The sequence below is a fragment of the Gekko japonicus genome, unplaced genomic scaffold (assembly GCF_001447785.1).
Source record: "Gekko japonicus isolate JY-2015 unplaced genomic scaffold, Gekko_japonicus_V1.1 scaffold1804, whole genome shotgun sequence".
Lineage (NCBI taxonomy): Eukaryota > Metazoa > Chordata > Lepidosauria > Squamata > Gekkonidae > Gekko > Gekko japonicus.
The window spans coordinates 302138-323900 of NW_015177066.1; the positions used below are offsets into that span (position 1 = coordinate 302138).

At 48.6% G+C, this 21763-nt stretch overlaps 1 protein-coding gene across 1 annotated transcript in view; it reads right to left on the reverse strand.

Moving 5' to 3' along the window:
* Positions 1-21763, reverse strand: part of LONP2 (lon peptidase 2, peroxisomal) — a 79544-nt gene that overhangs the window by 45156 nt on the left and 12625 nt on the right. The window contains exons 5-8 of the mRNA XM_015428183.1: positions 20769-20923; positions 20335-20429; positions 19683-19941; positions 4326-4467 (exon numbers count right to left, since the gene is read on the reverse strand). Coding sequence (XP_015283669.1) covers positions 4326-4467; positions 19683-19941; positions 20335-20429; positions 20769-20923 — 651 coding nt within the window. The remainder of the gene's footprint in view (positions 1-4325; positions 4468-19682; positions 19942-20334; positions 20430-20768; positions 20924-21763) is intronic.

Genomic DNA, 21763 nt, shown 5'->3' on the forward strand with positions numbered 1-21763 from the left:
CTTTCCCAGCTTTGTCACAACAGCCTGAAATACTTCTTCAGCTCTGCCCAAGGGCAACGTCTCTGGGACTGGCTTCTAAGCGCTTTGGACTCCGGCGCCTAGGAAACGGGAAATTCCTCTCCAGCTCCGGAATACAAGCTCATTCCCCAGTGGGAAATATTTCAACAGAACTTACAACTAATGCTTGAGCCTAGGTCAACCTGCTCGGGGAAAGAGGCTGGAAAGAAATTAACCCGAGAATGCCTACCAGACACACACAAAAACCACCCTAATCTTAAAAAAGGATCTTAGTCTAAATCCACATGGGCCAGACTCTGAACTTTTTTTCCTTCCACCGTGAGCTCCTCTGACAGTGGGGTGGCTGTGAAATCCCTGGAGATTTCTGGGGTGGAGCCTGGGGAAGGCAGAGTTTGGGGAGGGGAGGGACCTCCAGGGGAACTGATCTCTATACCGGGAGATCACTTGTAATTCCAGGAGACCTCCAGCCACCAGCTGCAGATTGGCAAGCCTATCTGACAGGCTTCCAGAGTAATCACCCTACATTATCCGGCCTGCTCTTGTTCTCGAGCTCCGCTAAAAACAAGACTTTATCATAAAAGGACAGTCACGGGACTCTGAGAGACTGCAAGGAGATGCATTCCTTTGCAGAGCAGTCGCCCGTACAAAGTATACACCACGCTGCCAGCATACTGGGACTTTTCTCCCCCACCCCCACTTCCTTCCTCTGGTTGTGAGACATAAATAAAATCGCAGTTTTTCCGAGAAAGCGTCAGCCCCTTGGTAAATCAGACTAAGGTCCAGCAGCTGTCTGAGCCCTCTCATATCGGGGTTTTTTTGTGTGTGTGTGCGTGTGTGTGGAAGTCATGGTTGAATTCTGGTGAGAGAGCGTCAGCCCCTTGGTAAATCGGACTAAGTTCCAGCAGCTGTCTGAGCCATATCAGGGGTTTTTTTTGTGTGTGTGCGTGTGTGTGGAAGTCATGGTTGAATTCTGGTGACGCCTAGTGGGGCTTGGATGTTTCAGAGAGGTCGCTTGCTATTGCCTGCCTCTGCATCCCAGCCCTGGTATTCCTTGGAGGTCTCCCTTCCAAGCACTTGCAAGGGTCGGCCCTGCTTAGCTTCCGAGATCTGATGAGATCGGGCTTGCCTTGGGCTATCCAGGTCAGGTTGGTTTTGTTTGGTTTTCATTAAAGCCAGGGCTATTTTTGGGCAGGAACGCACAGGAACGGAGTTCCGGCTGGCTCCCGAGTTGGCCACGCCCAGCAGGAACTCATTGGCATAATAGGTCACACTCAACAGCAGAAACTCATTAGGATTGGCTACATTAGGGGTGTGTGGCCTAACATGCAAAGGAGTCCCTGCCACAAAAAAAGGCCCTGGGTTTTGACAACAAACAAGGTAAACAGAATAAGAAGCAAAAGGTGGGTGTGGCTGGGTGAGCACACTTCTGGTGACACGGGGGTGTGGCCTCATATGCTAATGACCTGTGCTGTCAGGGGTGTGGCCTAATAAGATAATACGTTTCTGCTGCTGGGTGTGGCCAGTTATGCTAATGAGTCCCTGCTTGGCTTTTTCTACAAAAAAAGCCCTGATTATATCTATAACACAAATTCAGCTGTTATCCTCATTATGCCTGGAAGCATCTCCAGTATCACTTTAACTGGTCATTTTTCTAAATCCATGGCCAAATGAGCCGACTTACTAATGGATTTAAATATTTAAATATGAGAACCTCTGTGGTGTAGTGGTTAGAGTGCTGGACTAGGATCCGGGAGACCCATGTTCGAATTCCTGCTCTGCCTTGGAAGCCACCTGGGTGACCGTGGGCCTGCCACACCCTCTCAGCATAACCTACCTCACAGGGTTGTTGTGAGCAGAAAATGGCAGAGAACAGAATGATGGAAGCCGCTTTGGGTGTTCACTGGGGAGAAAGTGGGGATATAAATGACGTAAATACATGAACATTCATATCCTTCTTTCATTCATCTCAAAGGGCTCGGGACAGCTCACCTGAATAATGCATAAATGACCTTCCTTCGTTTCTCACACAATAAAGCAGACACAATGTGAGCTAGGCCAGGGTTGCCACAGATTCTGGGTGTTAAACCGTCTTCAGACATTCAGGCGGTCAACACTCCCGAAATGCAAACAACTAATGCCAGTTTCAGAGTAAAACGACGACAACAACAACAACAATTGCTCAAAAGCAGACGTAACAGCAGAAACAGCCAAAAGTTGCCGTCCCAAAACTGAAATAATGCAACAGCGGCGACTGCAGTGGTGAACTGTCTGAAGCTTCCAAATCCGGAAAACAGAAACCTGGTGCCTGAAAGTTAATATGGTAATAAGGTGTCTGTGTGCCCAGAAAGGGTAGTCACCAGCCTGACCCCAAAAGAAGGCAACACCTGGAGCAGGGATTCAGAAGAGCCTATTAGGGAGGCAGGTCCATAGGGAAGCAGGTGGCCTTTGGTCCCACACTTCTAAGGGTTTAACAGGCCAACCCTGAATTGTGCCTGGAAACAAACGGGCAGCCAATGCATCTTTTGGAGTACTGACGAGATATAATAGACGTCCAGTAGCACCTAAGAGTCCAGCACATTGCGGGAGGGTATGAGTTTGTGAGAGTCAAAGTTCCCTTTGTCAGATGCCAAGATATGATAGTTTATATCAGGGGTGTCAAACATGTGGCCCGGGGGCTGGATCAGGCCCCCGGAGGGCTTCTCTCAGGCCCGCAGTGGAACTGGCTGTCTTCTGCTTCTTCTTCCAGTTCTGCTGCTCCTGCGTCATCGTAGGTTTGCAGCATACAGATACACACCTGAACAGCACACTCAGGATTGCAACAGCACAGGCACTTTGATGCAATAATTCAGAGCAAGAGGTGTCAGTTATCAGACACTGTTAAATAAACAAAATATTGCAAGAGTGCTCATGTTTTAAGCATGTTTTTATGTTAAGTTTTCAAAAAGCCCCTTTGTGTTTCTCTATAAAGTTCATATCTCCGCTACCTGGCATTACATTTTATGACACACGGCCCGGCCCAACAAGGTCTCACTTATGTCAGATCCGGCCCTCATAACAAATGAGTTCGACACCCCTGGTTTATATGGATGTTGTCATTATGCCCTTGATTGGGAGCACTCGGGGGGCATCCTGCCGGCCACTTCTGGAAACAGGATATGGGATCAGAGAGAGATGCTTCATCTGGGTCGGAAGAGAAATCTCCTTCCTTCCCTGCCGCCCCTGCCTCTCACAGACAAACACTTTTTTAAAAGACCAACCAAGTTTTAGTCAAAGTGCAAACTTTCATGTGCAAAGCACACTTCGGCTCTGCACACAAAAGTTTACACTTTGAATAATACTTGGTTGGTCTTAAAAGGCGCCCCTGGACGCAAACTTTATTCTGCCGCTTCAGAACAACACAGCTGCCCACCTGGATCTGTCCACCTGGATTTTTCTTTTTTAAAGAGTTAAGTCCGGGTTTCTCACAGCCACGCGGTAATTGTGGGGAATGTCCGTTAAAAAGAGAGAGAGAGACCGTTTGAGCTTTGGCGTTTGAGCCAGGCGTTTGAGCTTTGGCGTTTGAGCCAGGCGTTTTCTGCATCGAAACGACACCCAGTGCCATTTCGGTGCAGAAAACGGCTAGGGGCAGGGGAAGGAGATGGGTTCCCTTCCTCCTCCCGCAGCGGCATTCTGAGGCTGAACAGGGTCTTTTATTTTTTAACAGACAACCCCCACAGCTGCTGTGTGGCTGCAGGGAAACGGAATAGGGCCTGAAGAACCCAGACCCAACTCCTTGAAAAAAGCACATCTGGTCCGGCCCAGAGCATACCCTCATCAATCAGCTACCCGCCCACTCTAAGCTCCCAATGCTTGCGAAAGTTGGAGTTCTTCTTAGAGTTTGGGAACCATCCCAGTCAGGAGTCTCTCTGGTAACTCGCCCAAGAGCTGTCGCTTGTCTCTTACGAAGTCGCTTCTTTAGTGCTGAGCTGCCCTGACGCACCCGGCTGGCCTGTCTGGAGCTGCGGCCGATCGGGAGAATGGGGACCCACGGTACCTGTTGAGCCACCCAAATCTGAGCTGAGGGGCTGTACTGGTGGACCATAACATTGCGCACCCCATCTCCTGTGCAATAAACCTCCTGACTGTTTACTGACAAACACCACGCAGAAGCATTGGCGGCAACCGGACTCCTTCTGTTTCATTCAATATCACCTCCGCCTCCAAAATCCAGTCTTTTGATCGGACAATCCCCCAAAGCCCAGAACAAGAGCGATGATTCGGAAAGACGCGTCGTAGGCGACCGGGAAGCAGCTGGTGCCCTGCCTTACCTCCAGCAGTGCCGCTGCCGGGTCTCCCTGCAGGCTCTTCCCGAGCTTGTCGACCTCATCGAGCAGGAATACGGGATTGTTCACCCCGACAGTCTTCAAGCCATTGATTATTCGCCCAGGCATGCTGCCCACGTAGGTGCGCCTGTAAAAAGAAAGCGAGACTGAAAGACGGACCGCGGCAAAACTAAGAGATGGAGACGCCACCCCAGAAGTCAGCAACTTTTATGTGCCCGTTTCCAATATCATGAAAATGAAACATTGAATTGCCTAAATAAGCACTAAGGTAAAGCAGGGGCACCTCAAACATATTTGAGAGCATTTGAGAACTGTGGAAATGGCTTTTCGATCATCAGCTGTACAAATTTATAAAGAGGCATCTTATAACAAGTCAGAGAACTGGGCCACCGAATCCAGTACATGGTGTTCCAAAGGCAAACCTTCTTCTTTTCCAGGCCTATTATCTTTTAAAATGGAAATGTCAAGGACCAAACCTGTCTGCTCATGGACACCGCTGAGCTATATGGCGCCTGTACATCATCCTGAAACATCGCTCCATAAACACATGCTCGTTTTAATGACCAGGATCCTCCAAACAATCAACAACAGAGTGGAGGCCCTATCATTCTCTGTTACCTACATCTGAATTGCGGGAAAACACTATCCACTGAAAACACGTTTGTATTACTGATGGTCGTGCATATCCATTTTGCTATTCAAACTTAGAAGAAATTTCATACTCAGGATCCTAATGAGAAATTTAGGTCAGGACCAAAGCCAGTCTGGCGGCTCCAAAGATGTAACATTTCCTGAAATTTTGAAACCACGGAACCGTCCCCTGAAAAAAATGGGAATTTGGGGGGCGGATTGAAATATATGCAATACTTTCCTATCAAACTAAAACTTCTTTTATTGATTTAAGAACATAAGAACCTAAGAGAAGCCAATGTTGGATCAGGCCAATGGCCCATCCAGTTCAACACTCTGTCACACAGTGGCCAAAAATACCAACAACATGACATGCACTGTAACCTAATCAACATATAAAGTTGTACTACCTGGCATATTCATGGAATTTAAAGGTATAAATATCACCATTTTCCATCAGAAAAATTGCAAATACCCAATACTTGAGAAAGAGTTACAGACTGCTACATCCTGTGCTACCATAACACGTGTATCTTTGATTCTTGCCATCTGACAGGCAGGAAAAAATAAAAGTTGAAGGTACAAAACAAATTCCATAGTAAACAAAAGAAAATGTACTTGGACAGAAACTCTCTCATTGAGTCACAAGCAGTAGGACTGCCAGCATGTTTGGATATTAAAGTTAAACTTTATAACACTGAATTGTTTAATAGAGTGTTACCATTAAACTCATTATAGCATACTGATTGTTGCCAGAATTATTTACGTTTAAACTAAAGAATCTTGAAAGTATTGTATATATCTACAGGTTAAGAGGGTGTGGTTTTTTTCATTGTTTCTCAAAATCTCCTAATTTTTCCACTGGAAAAACTGAGAAAGTCCTCCAACTGTTTTCATGCTGTACATCTGTGATGAATGAAATGTTTCAGAGGACAAAAGCTTCTTTTATCAAAAGAGAAAATATTTCAGAGGAGGTTTTTTTCTCCCCAGCGCTACCCCAAATTGTCCAATTTTTCCATTGGAAAAACTAAAAAATTCATCAGACCTTTTCGTGCTATATATTTTTAATGTGAAGATCCTTGCCTTAAAAAGCGTTTCAACTCATTCTAAAAGACAGAATATCTCTCAGGAGTTTTCCAACAAAAGAAAACTTTCTTAAAGTCCTTAGAGAAAAACGGTGGGGGAAAACCGTTCCACCCCCCGCCCACATTTTTATGCTTTCCCCCCTACCCTCATATCTCAAAGGTGGCCGGAGGGTGGAGTTGAGACAATCTCAGGGTCTTAAAGCAAGGTCTAAACAAAGGCATGATCAGTAAGGGAAGCTGGCGAGGAGGATAAGTAAGGGAAGCTGGCGAGGAGGATCTGAAAGTGGCTACTTGAATGCAGAAGCAGGGGCAGTGAAACACGCCAAGCGGAACAAGCAAGGAGAACATTACAGCAAGCTGAATTGAAGGAAGTGCCATTGAGGGGCGGGACTGGGAATTTCCTGTCGCTTTTCTCTGAGACCTCTGCTAGAAATGCAGAGAAATTCGGGTAGCGAAACCCAGCTTGGGGCAATGAGTGGGCTGCAATAAAGCCACACATCCCATCTTGTGTATGTGTGTGGGGGGGAGCACACCTGGGAGAAGAGCTTCTGACTTGCACACTGTCCTGTTTCAACAGGACCATGCGGAGGAGCCACTGCCAAGCAGCTAGGGGCAAGGCTGGCAATACTCAGAGTTCCGGACACAGATGGGCTGCCAAGCTCGGCAGGCAGCTAACAGTGAATGGCCCACGAGAGCAGACCATTGCTGCCCTGACCTGGGTAGCCCAGGCGAGTCCGATCTTGTCAGATCTTGGAAGCTAAGCAGGGCCGACCCTGGCAAGTACGTGGATGGGAGACCTCCGAGGAATACCAGAGCTCGGGACGCAGAGGCGGGCCATATCAAGCCACCTCTCTGAAACGTCCCGGCCCCCCACAGGGGTCGCCAGAAGTCACTGTGCCTTCCAGGTTCACAGGCGCGCGCACACAAATAAATAAAGAGCGGACCAGGGTCAGGACCTGAAACAACATGTTGCGAGAGCCCACCCATGATAAGACTAACGGCCAAACCACACATGGGGCAGGAGCTCTGCAACTGGACCTTCCGCCTTTTTTAATTTAAAAAACCCTCTCTAGATTAGGTGTAGGGGCTTCGAATTTGATTGGCAAAGAGGTACAGGGAGGGGGCTTTTAATGTTTTCTCCCCTACGGTTTACCCAACCCAAACTGCCCTCACCTGGACTGCCCAGGCTAGCCCAATCCCATCAGATCTCAGGAGCTAAGTAGAGTTGGCCTTGGTTAGCATTTGGATAGGAGCAGGGGTCATTTCATAGAAAAATAGGTGCAGGAGCGCATTAGCATAACTCATTAGCATAACTCATTGGCATAACTCATTAGCATAACATATTTGCATATGCCACACCCCCTGCCATCACTGGAAGTGTGTCAGAAGGAAACACCCACCACTCAGGCTCCACTGGACTGTTTTGGATTGCTAGCTATTGGGGGGGGGGAGCACACAGATCTGCCCTCACAGAGGACGGAGAGCTTGTACCCGAATTAAACTTGGTCTGAAAGGTGCCACTGGACTGTTTTGGATTGCTATCTATGGGGGGGCTCTGCAACTTACTTGGCTGCTTCTTGCTCCTTGTGGCCCAGGGCTGCTGGGAGCAGGGGGCGGGCTTGTTGCATGTGCCCGCCCCCTGGGCTCTTTACTGCCGGAGCTCCGCTCCTGTGCACTCCTGCAGGAAATGACCCCTGGATAGGAGACTACCGGAGTCGCTTCACAGAGGCAGGCAACAGCAAGCTACCTCTGTTCGTCGCTCATTGCCGTAAGTCAGCTGCAACTTTACGGCACTTTACACACCCAAAACTCCTACTAACACAATTGGAAGGGGGGGTGGGGGATACGGCACAGTGTTCCCTCTAAGCTGAGTTACTGTGAGCCAGCTCACAGTTTTTCAGCCTCCGGCTCACACATTTTTGTCTTAGCTCGGGAAGGAGAGCTCCAGAGCAAACTCATTGATGCAGCAGCCAAATCGCTTGCTCACAACTTTAACGCCGGTAGCTCACAAAGTAGGATTTTTACTCACAGGACTCCACAGCTTAGAGGGAGCACTGGATACGGGTACAACCCCTGGCCCTAAACTCCAGGTTTGAGGTTAGATTTGAGTCCAGTAGCACCTTAGAGACCAACGACATTTTCAGGGTATAAGATTTTGAGAGTCAAAGCTCCCCTTCCTGATATACCACATCTGATGAAGTGAGCTTTGACTGTCAGAAGCTTATCCCCTGAAAATCTCATTGGTCCCTAAGGTGCTACTGGACTCAAATCTAGCCTGTCTACTGCAGATCAGTACAGCTACCCTCTGAAACAATCCCCGTGTTCACGAGGTTTGGCACGCCACTCTACCCTACTGCTTCTTCCAGAGCTGCCCTGTCTTAAGAGCTTCCCCTGAGCATACTTGTGAACATTCTATGACATCACAACTGCTCGGCCAATGGCCAGGAAGGCTTACAAACCGCAAACATTTTGTGGTGTTCTCTGTTTTTTAATCTTGGACGCCACCATGCAATAAACGGAATAAAGGCCTCATTTTGTCAGCCTAGCGCTCTGGCTTTGTTGTTTACAAGCTCCAAATACCTTTCACTTTGGAATCTGAACGCTGGTTTTCTTCCCAGCCAGAAAAGCAAAACTGTTCCCGTCGACTGCATCCAAATCCTCAGGTTTCTGCTGCTTCTCCAAAATAAACAACTGCTCGCAATGAAGCATCTGCAGCATGAGAGCCTGGCTAAACATGGCACTCACCACATCAAGGGTAGTTACGTGTGAGCCATGCTTCCACAGAGGAGCGTTCTGACACTCCCACAACGGAGACAGGAAAAGAAAACCGAAGAGGGCTATACTTAGGGTTAGGAAAATCCCTGGAGATTTGAGGGACGGAGCCTGGGGAGAGCAGGATTTAGGATGGGGGATGTGCCTCAGCAGGAGTCCACCCTCCGCAGCAACCATTTCCTCCAGGGGAAACTGATATCTGGGGTCTGGAGATTAGTTGTGACTCCGGGAGGTCTCCAGGCCCTGCCTGGAGAATGGCAACCCTAGCTATATTACAGGCAAACCGGGGGGGGGGGAAGCCCCTGGCCGCCTCTCTCCCTCCTTTTATTCCTCCTGATCCTCTTCAGCAGCTAATTATTGGGGGGAGGGGGGGTAAGCAGTGATGAGAGAAAGATGGCCAGCAGCTCTTGCTTCCCCATATGTCTGGCTACAGTCTCCTCCACCTTTCTCTGCCCGCCTCCGTGAGAGCGTCAGAATTCCCAACCGCTTAAACATGGCTGTTTTGGATGTGATGAATGTGACGCAGCCAAGCTCCAAGGGGATAAACAATGTCAAAATTCCTAAGCTTATATTAAAACCATTTACGGTTCTGTTTCAAATATAAGTGGCATAAAAACGTGAGCAGTTATCCTAATGATAAAGGCCAATCTCACTGAAGCGCCACTGTGGTGGGCGTTCCTCTGCAATGTTGTGGCAGAGCTTTTAAAGGACTTTCCTTATAGGACCAGGAAGAGCTTTTAAAGGACTCTCACTACCGGAGGTCACTGTCTGCTTGCACGGCTGAAGGTCAGCTTGCGACTAGCAAGTCAACCTGCCCCTTTGGAGTAAGGAAAAAGCTGGTGCACTGAGAATTCATGCAAACTCCATGAAGGACACTAATCTTGCAGATTAGTATACCATGGGCCAATGTTCCCTCTAAGGTATGGAGTCTTGTGAGCAAAAATTCCACTTTGTGAGCTACTGGCATTAAAGTTGAGAGTGAATGATTTGGCTACTGCATAAATTAATTTGCTCTGGAGCCCTCCTTCCTGAGCTAAGACAAAAATGTATGAGCCAGAAGCTAAAAAAACTGTGAGCTAGCTCACACAAACTCAGCTTAGAGGGAACATTGCCATGGGCCCCTAATCTTGTGGGCACTTTTGGAATGTTTGAGAATGGGGCGCCAAAATGGCAGCCACAATGGGGCTATCACAAAATGGCTGCGAGGGGGACTGGGGCCAGTCACAAGAATACTGGAAGGCTGCAAGCCATTGAAGGCAGTTGTTTCTGACTGGGTGTTCCCTGCAGACACAAAGGTGATGCCTCCATGATTTCTTTTATTCCCATGAGGTGATAGAAAGCCAGGGCAGGCCCTTTAGCTTTGCAGAAAAAATGCTTTGATGAAGACGCAAACCAGTGCGGGAAAACCCAACGGCGGGCACCACCATACCCCCTGACACCACCATACCCCCAAGCACCACATTGGACATCACTGGCATACCATGTTTACCTGCTTCTAAAACAGGTAGTGAGACATATTATCAGGGGTCATTTCCTGCGGGAGCGCACAGGTGCGGCGCCCCAGCAGTAAAGAGCCCAGGGGGTGGGCACATGCAGCAAGCCCCCCCTGCTCCCAGCAGCCCTCAGTCAGGCCACAAGGAGCAAGAAGCAGCCAAGTAAGTTGCAGAGCCCCCCCATAGCTAGCAATCCAAAACAGTCCAGTGGCACCTTTAAGACCAGGTTTTATTCAGGTACAAGCTCTCCCTCCTCTGTGAGGACAGATCTGCACGCCCCCCCCCAATACCTAGCAATCCAAAACAGTCCAGTGGAGCCTGAGTGGTGGGTGTTGCCTTCTGACACACTTCCGGTGATGGCAGGGGTGTGGCATATGCAATCAATTTATGCTAATAAGTTGTGCTAATGAGCTCCTGCACCTCTTTTTCTACGAAATGACCCCTGCATATTATAAGGTAAAGGTTCCCTTGCTTGAAAGCCAGTCGAGTCTGACTCTAGGGTTGCGGTGCTCATCTCCGTTTCAAAGCCGAAGAGCCAGCGCTGTCCGAAGACGTTGCCGTGGTCATGTGGCCGGCATGACTAAACACCAAGGCGCATGGAACGCTGTTCCCTTCCCACCGAAGTGGTACCTATTTATCTACTTGCAATTTCTTGCTTTCGAACTGCTCGGTTGGCAGGAGCTGGAACTAGAGACGGGAGCTCACTCCGTCATGCGGCACACTCGGGTCTCGAACTGCTGAACTACTGACCTTCCACAGCATGCAGTTCAGCATCTTAACCACTTGAGCCACCGCAGCTCAAACACAGATGTATATAAGAAGTCTCCGTAGAAGCTAAAATGACTAAACTGAGGCTACTGTACTTTTGGTCACATTAGGAGAGGACAAGAGTTGCTGGAAAAGACAATAACGCTAGGAAAAGCTGAAGGCAACAGCAAAAGAGGAAGACCCGACATGAGATGGATTGACTCCCTCAAGGAAGCCCTCAGTTTGCAAGACCTGAGCAAAGCTGTTAATGAGAGGACATCTTGGCGGTCATTAATTCACAGGGTCACCATTAGTCCAAAGGGACTAGACAGCATGTAACACACACAGATGCATGTATAAGGAGCAGATTTTAAAGTAGCCTTTTTCATTGGGTATGGTGTACACTTGCCAAAGTTCTGCTGGACAACAATGCACCCAACAATGGAATTTTAGCAAATGGTTCCAAAATCTTTATTCTGGGGAGAACCCTTGAAAATTCTGCCCCATTTTACACCCACCAACATAACCAGGCCTTTTGCTGCTGCTGCTGTTCTGTTTTCCGGCAGCAACTCGACCCTCAGTATGCGGCTCGATGCAAAATGTTTCTGCAGTTGCTGCCCGTGATATAGGAAGGGATAATTATATAATTGTAATGGCAATTACAAAAGACATCTCTCCCACCCCACCCTCTACTGGCTTATGCTAATTATTCCCGTCCAACCTCAATGAATGCGAGGAAAAGTACCCAATAAGACTCCAGTTCACTTAGTACACTATTCAGATTCAGTTAATTAAAAAAAGTTTACAGTGTAGCATTGGTGAGCAACTAGAAGACAGCCAGTTTAGGGCAGGGCTCTGAGAGGAAGAATCAAGCTCTCCCCTCCCACGTCAGTATCCATACTGAGCTGATGTTCAGAGGTTATTCCACAGGAGCAGAATCTTGGCTAGTTCGAAGAGAAGAGAAGAGAAGAGAAGAGAAGAGGATTGGATTTATACCCCGCCCTTCACTACCCAAAGGTGTCTCAGAGCGGCTTACAAACTCCTTTCCCTTCCCCTCCCCACAACAGACACCCTGTGAGGTCTGTGGGGCTGAGAGAGCTCTGACAGAAACTGCTCTTTTTCAAGAACAGCTCTGACAGAACTATGGCTTGCCCAAGGTCATCCAGCAGGTTCAAGTGGAGGACTGGGGAATCAAACCCGGTTCTCCCAGATTAGAGTCTGTGCACTTAACCACTACGCCAGATCTATGCTAAGAATGAAATGGACATTCTGAAACTGCGCCCCCGGGTCCAATTTTTCAAAAATCCTTTTGGGTCGCAAAGGATTGGTGAAGAATGAAACCGAAATTCTGAAGTTGCGCCCCATTCTCATATTTCGAAAATCATTTTGGTTTCAAATGCAACACTGTATTTTTTTGGGGGGGGGGGTAAATTTGCCAACCAGAGCGGGTGTGCGCGGAAAGCAAAAGGACAGCTGGAAAGTGCCGGTTTGGGTTTTTCAGAACGGAAAACAGCAGTGAATCCCCAGAGTCCCATGGAAGACAGATTTCACATGTGCTCCTTTATGTGGTAGGGTCAGGGTATTCCCTGTATCTGAACATCGCACGGCACGGCATTATCAAAACCCCGGTCTGGACCACAACACTTCCTCACTGAGGCTGAGGCTCCGAGTGCATCCTTCCTGTCTACCCAAGGCAGCATCTGGGGGCGGGGGGCACTTCTAAATCTGTTATGATCCAAGAGGTCTTATGTGGAACAAAACGGTGAAAGAAAAAGCAGCGACATGCAGTCCAACGAACAAAGTCAGGGATCTGAACCGGGGAGTAAGAAATGTCCGAGCCCCTTGCACGCTGCAGTCTGGGGTTCTGATGTACTGACACAAATGCACCCTTTGCTACCAGGGTTCCCTCTAAGCTGAGTTAGTGTGAGCTAGCTCACAGTTTTTTAGCCTCCGGCTCACACATTTTCGCCTCCGCTCGGGAAGGATGGCTCCAGAGCAGACTCATTTATGCAGTAGCCAAATGGCTCGCTCACAACTTTAATGCCAGCAGCTCACAAAGCAGAATTTTTGCTCACAAGACTCCACAGTTTAGAGCAGCGGTTCTCAACCTGGGGGTCGAACGACCCTTTCACAGGGGTTGCCTAAGACCAGTGTTCCCTCTAAGCTGAGTTAGTGTGAGCTAGCTCACAGTTTTTTAGCCTCCAGCTCACACATTTTGTCTTCGCTCAGGAAGGATGGCTCCAGAGCAAACTAATTTATGCAGTAGCCCAATCACTTGCTCACAACTTTAATGCCAATAGCTCATAAAGTAGAATTTTTGCTCACAAGACTTCACAGCTTAGAGGGAACATTGCCTGAGACCATCGGAAAACACAAATTTTCGATGGTCTTATGATAGCAACGAAAATAATTTTATGGCTGGGGGTCACCACAACATGAGGAACTGCATTAAAGGGTCGCAGCATTGGGAAGGTTGAGAACCACTGGTTTAGAGGGAGTGTTCTTGGCCACCACAGCTATTACTTTATTATGCTTAGGTAAAGGTAAAGGTTCCCTTGCTTGAAAGCCAGTCGAATCCGACTCTAGGGTTGTGGTGCTCATCTCCGTTTCAAAGCCGAAGAGCCAGCGCTGTCCGAAGACATTTCCGTGATCATGTGGCCGGCATGACTAAACACCAAGGAGCACGGAACGCTGTTACCTTCCCAGTGAAGTGGTACCTATTTATCTACTTGCAATTTCTTGCTTTCGAACTGCTAGGTTGGCAGGAATTATTATGCTTACTTGGTCTTAAAGGGCCAGTAGGTCTTTAAAGCCAAGAAAGAGAGAGCTCGCACACAAGAGTCCAGAATCTCTGCTGCCTTACTCTTCCCCTAGCCTCTCTGAACCACCTCTCTGGATCTCAAAAAACCGGACCAGGCAGGCGGGGTGACAGTGCCCTTGTGACAAGGGTCTTCTCCTGATCTCTGGGAGCCTTGGCCATCTCCTCTCAAAGCCACGGCCAATTCACACATTACAAAGGCCGTGAGAAATTCTGATCAGATGTGTTCTGGGAGTCCTGTGATTCCCAGGCACACAGGGACTCAACCTGAACTGAGACTGGGGGAGGGGGATTTAGGCCGACCTCCTTAACCCTGCAATACTTTCCCAAATTGAAATGGTCCCAGGGAACTGATATTTGCCCTGTTGGGAAATATCACTATTGATACATGGACGTCTCCCCCTCCAGGCAAATTGCAGTTAAAAGGTAAAGGTTCCCTTGCTCGAAAGCCAGTCGAGTCCGACTCCAGGGTTGCGGTACTCATCTCTCTTTCAAAGCCGAAGAGCCAGCGCTGTCCGAAGACGTTTCCGTGGTCATGTGGCCGGCATGACTAAACACCAAGGCGCACGGAACGCTGTTACCTTCCCACCGAAGTGGTACCTACTGATCTACTTGCAATTTCTTGCTTTCGAACTGCTAGGTTGGCAGGAGCTGGAACTAGAGACGGGAGCTCACTCCGTCATGCGGCGCACTCGGGTCTTGAACTGCTGAACTACTGACCTTCCACAGCCTGCAGTTCAGCGTCTTAAACCACTTGAGCCACCGCAGTTATTAATTGCAGTTACCTGTGGGCTTTTTCAGCCCTGACCTAGACAGCCCAGGCTAGCCGATCTCATCAGATCTCGGAAGCTCAGCAGGGTCAGCCATGGTTAGTATTTAGATGAGAGACCACCAAGGAATACCAGGGTCTCTACGCAGAGGCAGGCATTGGCAAATCACCTCTGAACGTCTCTTGCCTGGATAACCCTATGGGGCCACTTTTAAGTCAGCTGGGACTTGACGGCAAGGGGGGGAGGTTCAGCGCGGAGAAACAGAGCCCTGCGGGACTTTACGCCTGCTTTCCCCATATGCCACAGTCCCAGTCCGAACATGGCCAGGCGCTCTGGGGGATTAAGTTTCAAGCACAGAACTTCCAAAACACATCAGACTGAAACCCCTCGTGAAGGTCAGGAGGACTCCGTAAGCTGTGAAGTACCCCTTAGGATCCTGGGATTCTCCTCCAACCACCAGCCATAAATGGCTTGTGCCGCTCTTATAGGTGGGGCACTGTGAACCACTTGTTCATGCACAGTTACGCTTAAGGGCTTTGCGTTGCGGAAAAACCATAAACAGGGAGGGCTCACTGAGAATAAGCCAATATACCGAGGCCCTTTGTAGATAATAAAAGAGAAGCACAGATTTTTATCTGCAGTCCAATACCTGCAATAACCCCAAACTAGCACTATATCACATCAAGTCACGGATGGAGGAGGGAGGAGAGAATATTTTCATTTGAAACGTGCCCCCCCCCAAAAAAAAAACAACATACACAAGATAGGTCATATTCCTAGCTGCTAGCTTTGAAAAAATATGCAAAGTCAGCCTCAATATTATCTTAATAAATAAAAATAGCAGGCCGAGGGGGAGTCAAAGGGGTGATTTGAAGCCAACATTATTTATTTTATTCAAACCATTTATTGGCCACCTTTCTTCCTTATGGAGCTCCAGGTGAGTTAAGCAGATCTATCATAAATGGTTATATTTATAGGCTATAGTAGGTAATCTATAATGGTCAGACTCATGGTGACTTACTAGTACTGTATGGCGAGAATAGATGTTAAGAATGTATGTAATTATCCTTATTAATTTAGAATCAAAAAGTATTTGATGTATGTAATGTTATTAACAAAAACAATAAAAACGTATTAAAAAAAAGGTGAGTTACGACACAGGTGAAACACATAAAACACATTAAAAACCTAAAAAAACAAAATTTAATATCACCTCAGGACCAATGCTCCCTCCAAGCTGTGGAATCTTGGAAGCAAAAAATTCTACTTTGTGAGCTACTGGCATTAAAGTTGTGAGCAGGTGATTGGGCTACTGCATAAATTAGTTCGCTCTGGAGCCATCCTTCCTGAGCAAAGATGAAAATGTGTGAGCCAGAGGCTAAGAAACTCTGAGCTGGCTCACACTAACTCAGCTTAGAGGGAACACGGCTCAGGACTCCAAGTCAACTTAACGGGATGTAATCCTAAACAAAACTTTCTTCAACTGCCTACTAAAGATTGGACGTGAGGGGGGCCAGGGACCGCCCCCTGGGGGGGCTGTTCCGTGATGGTGGGTCTGCCACCGAAAAGGCCCTCTTTCATTAACCCACCAAATGAGTGTCTCTGACTGGTGAGCCTGTCAGGCGGGCCTCTCCCTGGGAAATTAATTCCCAGGTAGGAACATCGAGGAGAAGACGGTCCTTCAGATACCCTGGTCCCAAGCCGTGTGGGGCTTGCTACTTATTAAATCCAGCACTAGATATAAAAATTCTAATACCACAGTATCACGGGGCCACGATCCAGAGGTTCTTTCGAGACATCTCCCATGTCCTTGCCCCTCCCCCCAATGCCGCTCTTTGCATTTTTCGGTATGCTGCTTTTAACATTGAAGGGGATTTCAAAAGTGGATTTTGATGCAACTTGAGGAGATGGGGGGGGGGGGGAGGTCCATGTAGGTATATGTGCAAGAGAGAGAGGGCTCAGCAAACAAGACCAGTCCAGGCACACAGGAAGGGAGCCTTGGTACTGAAGCTCTAATCGTCCAGGCTGTAGCTAACAAAACAAGCAGACTATAGAACTGAGGTCCAAGCAGTTAACTTCAGCAAAGTGTTTTCTCTTTTTCCGTAAGTTCCATGAAAAGCATTTAACAACCTCTAGTGGCTCCCCGGTGAATAGCAACCAGCCATAACTACTTTTCAAAAGGGTTATCGGCAGCCGAGGCTAAGTGATGCCTGGCCTGACTCTACTTGCTTCATCCCCACACTGTAATCAACAAACGGCAAGAATGTGCCGTGTATGAGGATTTCAGTGCATTGTACATGACATCCCATAACATGAGATACCGTCAGGAGGCACCCGACCCGTGCACTCTCCTGCCTTGCCAACCGATGGAAGACAGGGTAGCTGGCTACACCTCCGGAGAAGAGAACCAACCACCCACCCGCCAAGGCGAGCTCAAGGGGTGAGCCAGGAACTGGCCCTGGGGTCCGGGGTCCTCGGAAACCCTAGGGTCCGACGGGTGGCTTCGGGTCAAACACCCCAGGTGTTCAGGGAAGGGGCTGGGGTGCTCCCACCCCAGCCAGCCCTAGGCGTGCCGGCCGCCCAAGGGGGGGAAGGAGGGGGAGCTCGGCTGTGGCAAGATGGGGGCCCGACAGAGAAGAGGAAGGATGGATCTCCTCGGGACCAGGAGGGAAACTGACGGGGCCAATGGCTAATCTGCTGTAAGGTGGGGCGGGGACACAGGTGGGAATAAAGAGGAAGTGAGAAGGCACAACCGGGGAGGATGTGGTCGGCGTTTATGGTGAAAGCGGGAGCCAAGTGTGGAGAGCCAGCTGTGAACGTCTCGCCCGTGCAGAGAGAGAGAGAGCGAGAGCGGAGGGGAGAACCTTGTTGCGGCTTGGTGTAACACTGGTCCCAGAACCCAAATCCTGATGGTCGGTGAGCGTGAATCAACGCCCAACCGCCCAGGTGTCTGAGGTGGTGCCGGACACGACACCTCGCCCTCCCGGCGTGTCCACCCTCGCAGCTCCCAGGCATGACAGATCCAAACCTGACAGATACATCAGGGCTCCCATATTTGACAAACTGGGGGACTATCCAATCCACAGACTTATGAACAGTATTCAAAAGTACATTTCATCAGCAGGGCTTTTGTCCTGAGCTCCACAGCCTGGACCCTCGACCAGTTATTTCCTGTACAGAGATTAATAACCCAACCGAGCCACTTTCTTAACGTGAGGCACCAGAGGGGGATTTTATACCTCCCTCCTTCAGGTGTTGTACCCAGCCGCGCTTCCTTGTCATTGCTAAAACGTTTGATTTGGTTAAGACAACTGGGCTGTATTCCATCAGCGTGGGATTACTAGCAGAGTTTCCCCAGTTTTTAAGCAAGGGGACAAGAGTCAGTCTGCTAATTGCAGACCAATCTGATCTCCGACAGCTGTCATAACAAAATGCCTTTTTCTTGGAAGGAAAAGGAGAAGAGAAGGAGGAGGAGGAGGAGGAGGAGAATTGGATTTATACCCCACCCTTCCCTTGGAGTCCCAGAGCAGTTTACAAGCTCCTTTCCTTCCTCTCCCCACACCCTGTGAGGTAGGTGGGACTGAGAGAGCTCTTTCGAGGACTGCTCTTGAGAGAACACCTCTGAGAGAACTTGTGACTGACTCAAGGTCACCCAGCTGGCTGCATGTGGAGGAGTGGGGAATCGAACCCAGTTCTCCAGATTGGAGTCCGCCGCTCTTAACCACTACAGCAAAGCACCATTATGTACAATGTAAATAAGGAAGAACCAGCAGTGTCAAAGGTGGGCATTACACACTGTTTTGTACTCACCCATTTAATCTACAAACATATTTACACTTAAAAATGAAGCCGCCTTCGGCTTCCTTAATATAGAAGGGGAGGAAGGATAAACACACAGGTACCTGAGAACAAGACGTGTTCCATGCCCAATAACAGACAAGAAGTGGTCTCTAATGGCATCTGTATGCAGCCTTAGACACAGCAGTCTGGGGAGGGGGAGCCACACCAAAATATGCACAACTCCAAATATAAATAGGCCACAGACAGGCTGTGGCTCCGTGGCAGAGCATCTGCTTGACATGCAGAGCATCTCCAGTTAATAGGATCAGATGCCGGGTGATGTGAAAGACCTCTGCCTAAAATCTTGGAAAGCTGCTGCCAGTCTGGGTAGATGACACTGATTTTAATGGACCAAGGGTCCAATTTGGTATAAGGCAGCTTCATGTGTTCAACGCCAGTCTTGGGTACCACGCCCAGCCACTGTGCTCCCACTAAAAATACTGTTAAAATCAATATTTGTGTCAAACTCGGCCCTCGTTTGCCATACGTTTGTTCACTGTCTGTTTCATGTCACTGCCTTGTTTCATTCCAGCTGGGAATTGGGGGCAGTGTGTGAGGGCTTGCGTGGAGCTGCTTTGCTGAGAGTTGAGCTGGCCTGTAACTGTGTCCATGCGGGGCCTCCCCATTGTGGGAAGTATGCATGCTTGACCTGAGTACCAGACATGGCTAGATAGTGTAACTGTAGGTTTGCTGGGGGAAGGTTAACGAAGCACAGTAGTTTTGGAGGGCTGGATTGATGGGTGTGACTGACCTGGTCGGGGGCGCCCCCCCCCCCCCCGAATTATATATAATCTGAGAACTGGCGCTAAGGAAGCCAGTTCTGACACAGATCCGTCTATGCTTGAAACCTCTTTATCTCTCAATAAACAAATCACTGCCAAGAGAGTGTTGTCGGGAGCGAGTTTCTCCAGGACTTGACAATTTGGAACGTTTAATATTTTCATTTCTGCCTGTTAATAAAAATTGTTTCACATCTGTCCTATGAAGTCAGTTTGTAGGATTTGCTGCTCCCTGGCAACAAAGAGCGAAGGGACACCATGCGCACCACGGAATGTGCACGCGGCAGCATGCCTTCTTCCACTGGAAAACCACCCCATGTATCACAATCAAGATGCGGGAGGGGAAAAAATACTAAAATGGACACTCTTCTATAGTGCTAACGCACGGAGTGATTCTGAGAGAGATACCTGTGACCCCGGATGTCAGACTGGTCGCACACTCCTCCCAAGGCGATGCGGTGGAACTCTCGACCCAGAGTCTTTGCCACGGATCTCCCCACGCTTGTCTTGCCAACTCCAGGAGGGCCTACGAAGCAAAGGATGGGGCCCTTCAAGTTGTTCTTAAGCTGCCTGACTGCCAAGTACTCCAGCACTCTCTTCTTCAGCTTCTCCATAGCATAGTGGTCGTTGTCCAGGAGAATTCTGGCGGCACGGATATCCAGGCGGTCTGCCAGCCAAGCGTTAAATGTTTGACCGGAAAGAAGGGAAAAAGAAAACTGAGCTAAAACGTTGCCCCGCTCTTCAAGCATACCACAAGAACTGGTAACCCAGATAACACAGCAAATATCTAAGTGCAAAACACATGAAGCTGTCTTATACTAAATTAGATCCATCAGGGTCAGTATTGTTTACTCAGACTGACAACAGCTCTCCAAGGTCTCAGGCTGAGGTCTTTCACATTGCCCACTATCTGGTCCTTTTAACTGGAGATGGCAGGGATTAAATCTAAGACCATCTGCATGCCAAGCAGATGCTCTACCCGAGCCACAGCCCCTCCTCCAACCGCCCATACCTTTTTTGAATGGTACACAATCCCAGCCTGTGAAAAGGCAGCCTTTACCTCTTGTGCTTTTACTCCATGGCAGTTCCACCATCAGCTCCAAATAATTTCGAGTTAAGGCATATTCCGGCATTGACTGAGGCATCTTCTTCAACCTGGAAGAACAGATCCATAGACAGCTGACAGCCCTCTATCAAACTGACAGATACGAAGCAAGGAATGCCAGCAGCGCAATATTCTGTTTGCTGCCATGTTATATTGACACTGTACTAGCTCAATTCCAAGAAGCCAGTCTGATTTCCTTACAATGGCTTATGTTCTTCTTCCGCCTCTGAGATGAAATAAATGAATATCTAGGATGACAATGCTAGCCTCAGCAAAACTCCCCACGTGGAACCCAATTCTTACAGAGAAAGAATCACATACATATAAACTAAAAACAGTTTCAGGCAACCATTTGGAAATAAAGTCCCCTGCTCAGAGACGTAACCTACCTCTTTACCTCTTTGATGCACACCTTGAGAGCCTGCTCAGGCATACTGGAAGCTCGGATTTTCTTCTCCAGCATGATGACGTCATCGTGGTCTTCATCCTCCTCCTCATCTTCCGCAATGTGAGCGATTCTTCGGATGGGACGTATGGCGACGACCTAAAACAGGTGAGGCACAGGGGGTGGGTGGGGGAACCACCAGCTTTCCACGTGCAATCTCATGGTTACAGCCACAAACAACCAGCTATCGAATGAATCCATAATCTATTCATATAAGAAGTTGCAGAATATAAACTGCTGGCAGCCAAGCGACGCGGGACGCTTCGAGAATCCACATCTCACAACGTCGATTGAAACGAAAAGGGATCACGATAATAACAATCCCTTTTCTCAGCTCATTCCCATAAAAGATGAGCTCCCCAAAGCGAAACCAAGCAGAACAGATAATGTACAATTAAGATTCTGCGCTTCACATAACTCTTCTCTTGGCATGCTTGACAGAGATCAATTGCTATGCTGCACGTTAATACAGGCATTCTAACCCCGTCACATAATACAGAACGCATGCTGAAGAGGCTCAAAATATAATTGAAACGTGCGCTTTCCTTTATTCTGGCTGGTTGCACATAAGCAGTAATACTGACAATTTGCGCGCCTATGATGCTTCCTAGCATTCCCCCCCCCTGCAATCCTGCTCAGCCATTCTTCCATCATGGTGCTCAAAAGCGCTTACAGGAAGTATCCCATCCCCACACAGACCTCAGCGGTCTCTCTATTCCGCATCAGCCAGGCCTTTTGCATCGTATGCATTCCAACCACGCCCGTGGTCAAACACTGCAATCCTGACAACAACCTCAAAAGGTGAGCGGCTGTGATTATCCCCATTTGGAAGGAAAGAGGGGGTCGCCCCCAGACATGTTATTAAAAAAAACTATCTCCAAATATTAAACAGCAGCTGCAGCCTCCCCTCCCCAGTTCATACTGGGATCACAGCACGGG